This window comes from Archocentrus centrarchus, unplaced genomic scaffold, assembly GCF_007364275.1.
Source record: "Archocentrus centrarchus isolate MPI-CPG fArcCen1 unplaced genomic scaffold, fArcCen1 scaffold_40_ctg1, whole genome shotgun sequence".
NCBI classification, from domain to species: Eukaryota; Metazoa; Chordata; class Actinopteri; order Cichliformes; family Cichlidae; genus Archocentrus; species Archocentrus centrarchus.
The window spans coordinates 774618-782757 of NW_022060266.1; the positions used below are offsets into that span (position 1 = coordinate 774618).

Genomic DNA, 8140 nt, shown 5'->3' on the forward strand with positions numbered 1-8140 from the left:
ACTGTGCTATTTTTTGGATATATATATATTAGGGCTGGGACTTTAACGCGTTAATTTCAATTAATTAATTATAGGGTAATTAACGAATTAAAAATTTTTTAACGCATTTTAATCGCACTTTGCACCGTGGAACGTTTCTCAGTGCACGAGTTCCAGGCATACAGATTATATCGACGAAAATGTCCAAATTCAGGGGCCGCATCCTGCGAAGGATCCGGCCCACGTCCTTCAAAGCCCAGGAAGACCGCAAAGGGAGGAAGTGAGCGTCTATCCTTCATATCAGCATCACCTGCCCTCACCTCTGTAGCTCATGTCGCCTAGCAACGTGAGTGTGAAGCACAGCTGTGTAAAAGCAGCTGTTAAACGGAGAACGAACTTTTGCTCCCTTTTTTTTCCTCTCTCTCTTTTTTTTTTCCATTTCCCCCCCTTCTCTGTCTCACTGAGCTCAGGAGACCCTTCTTCTTCTTCTTTCTTCTTTTCTCTTCTTCTCTTCTTCTTCTCTTCTTCTTTCTTCTTCTTTCTTCTCTTCTTTCTTCTGTTCGTCTTCTTTCTTCTTTCTTCTTTCTTCTTCGTCTTCTTCTTCTTCTTCTTTCTTCTTCTTCTTCTTCTTCTTTCTTCTTCTTCTTCTTCTTCTCTTTCTTCTTCTTCTTTCTTCTTCTTCTTTCTTCTTCTTCTTCTTCTTCTTCTCTTTCTTCTTCTTCTTCTTTCTTCTTCTTCTTCTTCTTCTTTTCTTCTTCTTCTTCTTTCTTCTTTTCTTCTCTTCTTCTTCTTCTTTCTTCTTCTTTCTTCTTTCTTCTTCTTTCTTCTTCTTTCTTCTTCTTCTTTCTTCTTCTTCTTTCTTCTTTCTTCTTCTTTCTTCTTCTTCTTTCTTCTTCTTCTTTCTTACTTCCAGCGCCGCGCGAGCAGGCAGCCAGTTTCAGCAGCTCCGCACTAATTCCGTGTTTTTTCTCATTTTGTTTAGTATTAGATGTGTTTTTTGTGTTTCTGTATCTTCTGCTCTTTTTCCTCATGATGGAGCAGACTTTTTTCTGGAAAACTTTGTTTTTATTTACCCTTTTTATGGTGTTTATGTTTGGAGACTGCGAGAGTGGCCACGGTCCTATTGTTTACTCTCGGGACCAGCTGATCTCCATCGGGTGCTCCGCTGTGCCTACTCCTGCAGAACGACTCGATATTCCCCGCGAACTGAGAAGGAAGAGACGCGGGAGACGTGCGGGCATAGGTCGTCGTTGCCAGGGGAGAAGGTACAGGCCCGTCATCCCGTCCATCATCATGGGAAACGTGAGATCTCTTCCCAACAAAGTGGACGAGCTGGCGGCGCTAACGCGACATCAAAGGAGCTACCGGGAGAGCAGCCTCATGTGCCTGACGGAGACGTGGCTAACCGAGCTAACCCCGGACTCACACATAAACATGGACGGCTTTCATTTGATCCGTGCCGACAGAACCAAGGAGAGTGGTAAGAAGAGGGGCGGGGGTCTGGCTGTGTTTGTGAACGATAGATGGTGCAACTCCAGACATCTAACCATCAAAGAGACGCTCTGCAGTAAGGACATTGAACTGCTCGCTGTTGGTATGAGACCGCACTATCTTCCTCGGGAGTTTTCACATGTTATTGTGATAACTGTGTATGTGCCGCGTCTCCCTGTCCTCCACTCTCCCCACCTTCACCCAGTATGTCACCTGCCACACCAGGAATACCAACACACTGGATCTACTGTATGCCAACATCAAGGAGGCATACAGCTCATCACCTCTGCCTCCCCTGGGGGGCTCAGATCACAACCTGGTTCATCTCCAGCCTGTGTACAAACCCTTGGTACACAGAGAACCAGTTGTGACACACACAGTGAAGAAATGGTCTGAGGAGACTGAAGAAGCTCTGAGAGACTGCTTTAGCTCCACTGTGTGGGAAGAGCTTTGTGCCCCTCATGGGGAGGACATCGACAGCATCACGGACTGCATCACTGATTACATCAATTTCTGCGTGGAAAACACTGTGCCCACCAGGAGGGTACGGTGTTTTTCAAACAACAAACCCTGGATCAACTCTGAAATAAAGGCTCTCCTGAAGGAGAAGAAGAGAGCCTTTAGATCAGGAAATAAGGAGGAGCTGAGAGCCGTGCAGAAGGATCTGAGAAGGAAAATCAGGGATGGAAAAAACATCTACAGGAAGAAGATGGAGGACCAGCTACAGCAGAGCAACATCAGTGGGGTTTGGAGGAGTTTGAACTCAATTTCAGGCCACAAACCAAGCCCTAGGGTTGTGGGAGACTTAGAGTGGGTGAACAACCTGAACCAGTTCTTTAACAGGTTTGACCAGCCACCCACCCCTCCCCCAGCCCAGTCCCCCCTGCTGTCAGCCCCACCATCTTTAATGACTGCCAACCTTTCTTCTTCTTGGGACCTCAGACCTCTCAGCTCTCAGCCATCACCCACCCCCTTCACTTCTGAGGACTCCATCTCACAACCCCCCTCCCCCACCTCCATCTTGTCCCTCTCAACTCATCATGTGAGGAAGGAGCTACGTAAGATCAAGGTGCGAAAGGCTGCTGGTCCAGACGGCATCAGCTCCAGGCTCCTGAGGTGCTGCGCAGATCAGCTGTGTGGCATCATGGGATACATGTTCAACCTGAGCTTGAAGCTGGGGAAAGTACCACAACTGTGGAAGACCTCCTGTGTGGTACCGGTACCAAAGACCAAACATCCAAAGGATCTTAGCAGCTACAGGCCGGTAGCCCTGACATCGCATCTAATGAAGACCCTCGAGAGGCTGGTCCTCAACCATCTACGCCTCATGGTGTCGTCTTCGTTGGACCCGCTGCAGTTCGCCTACCGGCCTGGCATCGGGGTGGATGACGCCATCATCTACCTCCTGCACCGAGCTCTGACCCACCTGGAGAAGCCTGGAAGCACTGTGAGGATCATGTTCTTTGATTTCTCCAGTGCTTTTAACACCATCCAGCCAGGACTTCTGAGAGACAAGCTGGAACTGTCAGGAGTGGACCACCACATCTCCGAGTGGATACTGGACTACCTCACTGACCGCCCACAGTACGTGAGGACACAGGGCTGTGTCTCTGACAGGCTGGTCTGCAGTACGGGGGCCCCACAGGGAACTGTGCTGGCACCGTTCCTCTTCACCCTCTACACTGCAGACTTCTCCATCAACTCCCCACGCTGCCATCTGCAGAAGTTCTCTGACGACTCTGCCATAGTTGGCCTCATCACAGGTGAGGATGACTCAGAGTACAGACAGTGGACTCAGGACTTTGTGGACTGGTGCCAGCGGAACCACCTCCTGATCAACGCCGCTAAAACCAAGGAGCTGGTGGTGGATTTCCGCAGGCGCAGACCCACCACACGGACACCGGTGAACATCCAGGGAGTGGACATTGAGATAGTGGACTCTTATAAGTACCTGGGTGTTCACCTAAACAATAAACTGGACTGGACTCATAACACTGATGCGCTCTACAGGAAGGGTCAGAGCAGACTCTACCTGCTGAGAAGGCTGAGGTCTTTTGGAGTGCAGGGGACACTCCTGAAGACCTTCTATGACTCTGTGGTGGCATCAGCCATCTTCTATGCAGCAGTATGTTGGAGCAGCAGCTTGTCTACAGCTGAGAGGAAGAGGATAGACAAGCTCATCAGGAAAGCCAGCTCTGTCCTAGGATGTCCTCTCGACTCAGTGCAGGTGGTGGGAGACAGAAGGACTCTGACCAAAATAACATCACTGATGGACAAGGTCTCCCATCCCATGCAGGAAGCTGTTGCTGAGCTGGAGAGCTCCTTCAGTGACAGACTGCTGCATCCTAAATGCACAAAGGAGCGTTACCGCAGATCCTTCCTCCCAGCAGCTGTAAGACTTTATAACCATCACTGCTCCCAACAAAAACCACAATAGCCTACACAATGTAGGATAATATATAATATACTGTAAATAGTCCGGCCTGTTAAGGTTCAACACACAGGCACATCATGTACATTGTATATAGTGTTATTATTATTAGTAGTATTAAGGTTAATATTGTTTGTTGATTTTATATATATTCTTTTCTTAATAGTGTGAATTATTATATCTTTATTTATATTTATAATAACTGCGGCTGCTGTTACACCCAAATTTCCCCTCTGTGGGACAATAAAGGCTGTTTCTTCTTCTTCTTCTTCTTTCTTCTTCCACTGTCTTCATCTCTTCCTCTGTGTGGAGCAGCATCTTGGTGTTCCCAGTATTCCCGTGCTGTCTCTGCTCCACCTGCACTCATTGCTCTAAAAAGACAATAAAACTCACCAATGACCCTTTTTAGCAGTATGAGCCTAATTTGAGAAAAAAAGTTCAAAGAACTCTTAAATTATCACCATCTCATCAAAATATGTAAAAAAAATAAAGTAAAATCCCAACTATACAATACAGAGTCCACCCTGTTGGCGACAGGGGGGACATTTTTGGATTCATTTAAGAAGCACATGGTGGACCATCAGCTACCAAAGTTATTGATTATTGAAGGAGACCACATGCTGTTTCAAAATATATTTAAACTTTCTGAAAACTTTTTCTATTAATCAGCTTTTCCTCTGACAGGGTGGACATGTTAAGGCTGACCACATCTAACCATTATCTAACCAACATAATTACATGAAAATTAGGAAATATAAGTGTAGCTGCTCACTGTAGCTGCTGCAGCTGTTTCAACCTCCACTGAAGGAAGACAGATTCAGGCTGCTGATGTTGCTGATTTCATTAGTTGGTTTCTTAAAGGGGCGAATACTCCATGATGACAGGGTGGACAGTAGTTTTAGGGACATGCACAAAATGTTACATAAAATAATAAAAATAGAGACAAAAAATCAAAATGGTTTGTTTTACCCAAGAATTTGGTAAGAGTAATAAGAACATTTAAAAAGTATTTTCATTTTGTGCCATTTAATACCTTATTACACTGCTTGAAAGGAGCAGAGCAGAGTTGGGACACAGCAAAAACAGATCCATCCAACCAAAGAAAATGGTATAAAATTAGTGAAATTCATTTAAAGAAACTTGTTCTGATATTGATATACAGTAAAGTGACGTATGCAGTGTATTAAGGCTGATGAATGGTACTGTAAATTGAATGAGCACATGAACTTGAGCTGAGTGAATAACCAGTTCTTAGTTCAGTGTGAGATTTTATGTGGAAATGTGTGAAGGTTTGTATGTTAAGGCAGTAAGAGAGGCAGAGAGTTAAGCAGACCATAATATGGGATATGGTAATACTATCCTATTATGCTACAACATCAGCTAATATTACTTTATAATTATGTGGTTTTTACACTTCATTAAAAATTGTGAAAAGTTAAATGCACAGACGTTACTTTCTTATTGCTATCTTGTTACCATCTTGTTACCACATTATTAAACTGCTATTACTAAATGGTTTAGCCTCATGGGCGTATCTTTGTTTCCACAGTATTACTCTGTTTTTGGGCCCTTATTGTCCAATTACATAAATTTCAGTGGAATATTACTCAGTTGTAAGCGCTGTTGCCACCATGATATTATTTGGATATTAGCTGTTATTAAGTGAATGGTAATAACTTGTAAATTTCGACATTATTATATTTTGTTTCCACCTTGTTATCCCATGATTACCACATTATTGCTGAGCTGTAATAGAAAGTGCTACCCTATATTTTATTCATAATAGAACAAAGAAAACTTAGGAAATGAACAATTTTAAGAAAAAAACAATCTCATTTTGAATTTTATGGCAGCAACACGTCTCAACAGGGCCGTGTTTACCACTGTGGAGCATTCCTTCTTTTAACAACAGTCTGTAAACATCTAGTTTCACTTTACCTGGTTCTGTGTGACTGTATGTGAATAAGCTTCCTTAGAGCTGCTACCATGTAACACAGCTCCTCTCCTAGTAGGGAGATAATCACAGTCCCGTACCATGACCAGCAGGTGAGCATCACTGTTGTGTCCTCGTGATGAGAAACTTCACTGATTTGCTATAATATGCAGTCACTTCAGTGGAATAACTAGTGAATTTGGGGTTAACTTGGGGCTGTGTGTTTGTCTCTCACACATTTCTTTTCCCACTGATTGCAAACCTGCTCTTGTATAAGCAAAGTCTGAGCCTGAAGGACAAAAAATGTTGAACTGTGTCAAACGGTGAGGGCTGTATTGTTCCTGTGCTGCTGCATTCCAGATTTAACTAATGACATCAGTAAAAAATTTAACCTTTAAATGATAATACCTTAAAGTCAGTGTAAAACATTTTGCAATCAAACATAATCCAACAGTTGGTCTTGTATCAGGAATGTAAATCATATAGAGCAGCACAGCTGTAAAGATGTCAGTGCAGAGAAGCTGAGGTGGCCTTTCCCCCTGCAGGATTCCACTGATTTGTTTCTGGGGAACTATGTTGTGGATGAAGCTGACTGGACCACCCCACTGCGTGACCCCAAAGACTGGAAGTTTCTGACAGTAAGATGGGCTCAAGAAGCCAGACTCATAATATGTTCTTTTTCTGATGTCCTTAATGTGACACTGGTCATCTTTTTCTCTTCTAGTTGCCCATTATCATGGTTGTTGCATTTTCCATGTGCATCATCTGCCTCCTGATGGCTGGTAAGACTAACTGCAGTATTCTCTCAATAACATGTGTTCTTATACCCACAACAAGAAGTTTATTTGACAAAAGAGAAATGCAAAATAAATTCTGTCCACTGACGCAGTGTGACCTGTTGTCTCCCATCAGGTGACACATGGACTGAGACCCTGGCTTATGTCCTGTTTTGGGGAATAGCCAGTGCAGTAACGGGCGGTCTTATCCTCTTTAATGGACGCGACTTTGTAGACGCTCCTACGTTGATCCAGAAGGAGAAGCTGGACTGAATGTGTGTGTGTGGAAAGCAGCTAGGCCCTAGCGAACTCACCACCCCATCCTCTAGTTCTTCATCACTTTATCCGCAGCATCAGAAGGCCTGGAGCCTTTACTAATGTAAGCTGGAGCGAGGAGGGTGGTGGGCAGCGAGGCTGGCTTTGTGTACGAGAACAGGACAGAGACTGCGAGTGCACAGGCCTGCTGCTCTCCACACTGTAGCAGATGGGACGGTCTGTCCGCAGGTTGAACTCAACGCTGAACCTCAGGAGTTTGTTCTGACTGCATGTCATTGTTCCTGATTTAAATGGAATGCTGTGGACCTATGTAACTGTATTTCATGTTGTTCCCCACCTCATTCCCTTTATGGAAGCACTGGGATCAGACTTGTGTATAATGTCACAGCACAGCTGTAAAGAAATGACTGTACTCTTCATTTTCCTGCTTTTAGTTTTGCAGATATACATGTTTATCCACATTGTAAATGCAGAGTAGGCGTGTCCTAGGTTAAACGCTGCCTGCTACACCGTCTGCATTTTAAGATCAGAACCAGGTTGACAGTTCAAAGAAATGTTGCCTTTGCTGCTTGGATTTACTCGGTTAGTGTTTCATTGGAAATCCTTTATTTTGTTATATATCCACTGACAACATGTTAAATGGTGCATTTGTGTGGTCATTATCACTTCATGTTATATTCAGCAGGTGTTTGTGATGAGGCCATCAGTCACAAATGGAAAAAAGAGAAAACTTTCCAAACTGAAAATAATGCTGTAGCAGCTGCTCAGCTCTGTGTAAGCTGTGAGGAAGGCTTTGCTTTTAGGTACTAAAATAACTAAGGCCTCAGTCAGCTCGGCGACCTCCTGGGAGCCTTTGGTCTCTAGGGGAAATGTGTGTCCCCAACCGATTGGCAAGTGGTTGTTGGAGGTTGCTGGCTGAAATCCCTCACAAATATGTGGGGGTCTTCCATGAAAACTACCCTGCTAACAACCAAAGCAGTTATAAGGTTTTTGTGTTGCATACCTGGGAGGCTAGCAGATGTTTTTTGCAAAGAGATATCCAAGTGTGCTCATTCCTTCATAATACCATCAGCTAGAACATAAGCACCGGCTCCTTTTTGTTTCAGCCCTGTGGTGGTGTTAAAAATGTTCTGTTGATGAAGATCGCCCAAATACATCTTTTAAGAAGTGGATTTATGCCACCTCTTCTGGAAACTCCAAACCTCGAGAAAGAAACAGTTATAGTGAGTTAAGTTGTGGTATTCACTAATTTTC

General features: G+C 44.1%; 1 protein-coding gene across 1 annotated transcript in view; it reads left to right on the forward strand.

Annotated features, from left to right (window-relative positions):
• The window catches only part of sacm1lb (SAC1 like phosphatidylinositide phosphatase b), a 32871-nt gene extending 25352 nt beyond the window's left edge, over positions 1-7519 (forward strand). The window contains exons 17-22 of the mRNA XM_030724692.1: positions 1830-1834; positions 4844-4907; positions 5038-5043; positions 6346-6472; positions 6559-6616; positions 6747-7519. Coding sequence (XP_030580552.1) covers positions 1830-1834; positions 4844-4907; positions 5038-5043; positions 6346-6472; positions 6559-6616; positions 6747-6883 — 397 coding nt within the window. The 3' untranslated portion in view covers positions 6884-7519. The remainder of the gene's footprint in view (positions 1-1829; positions 1835-4843; positions 4908-5037; positions 5044-6345; positions 6473-6558; positions 6617-6746) is intronic.
• The last annotated feature ends 621 nt before the right edge of the window (positions 7520-8140 follow it).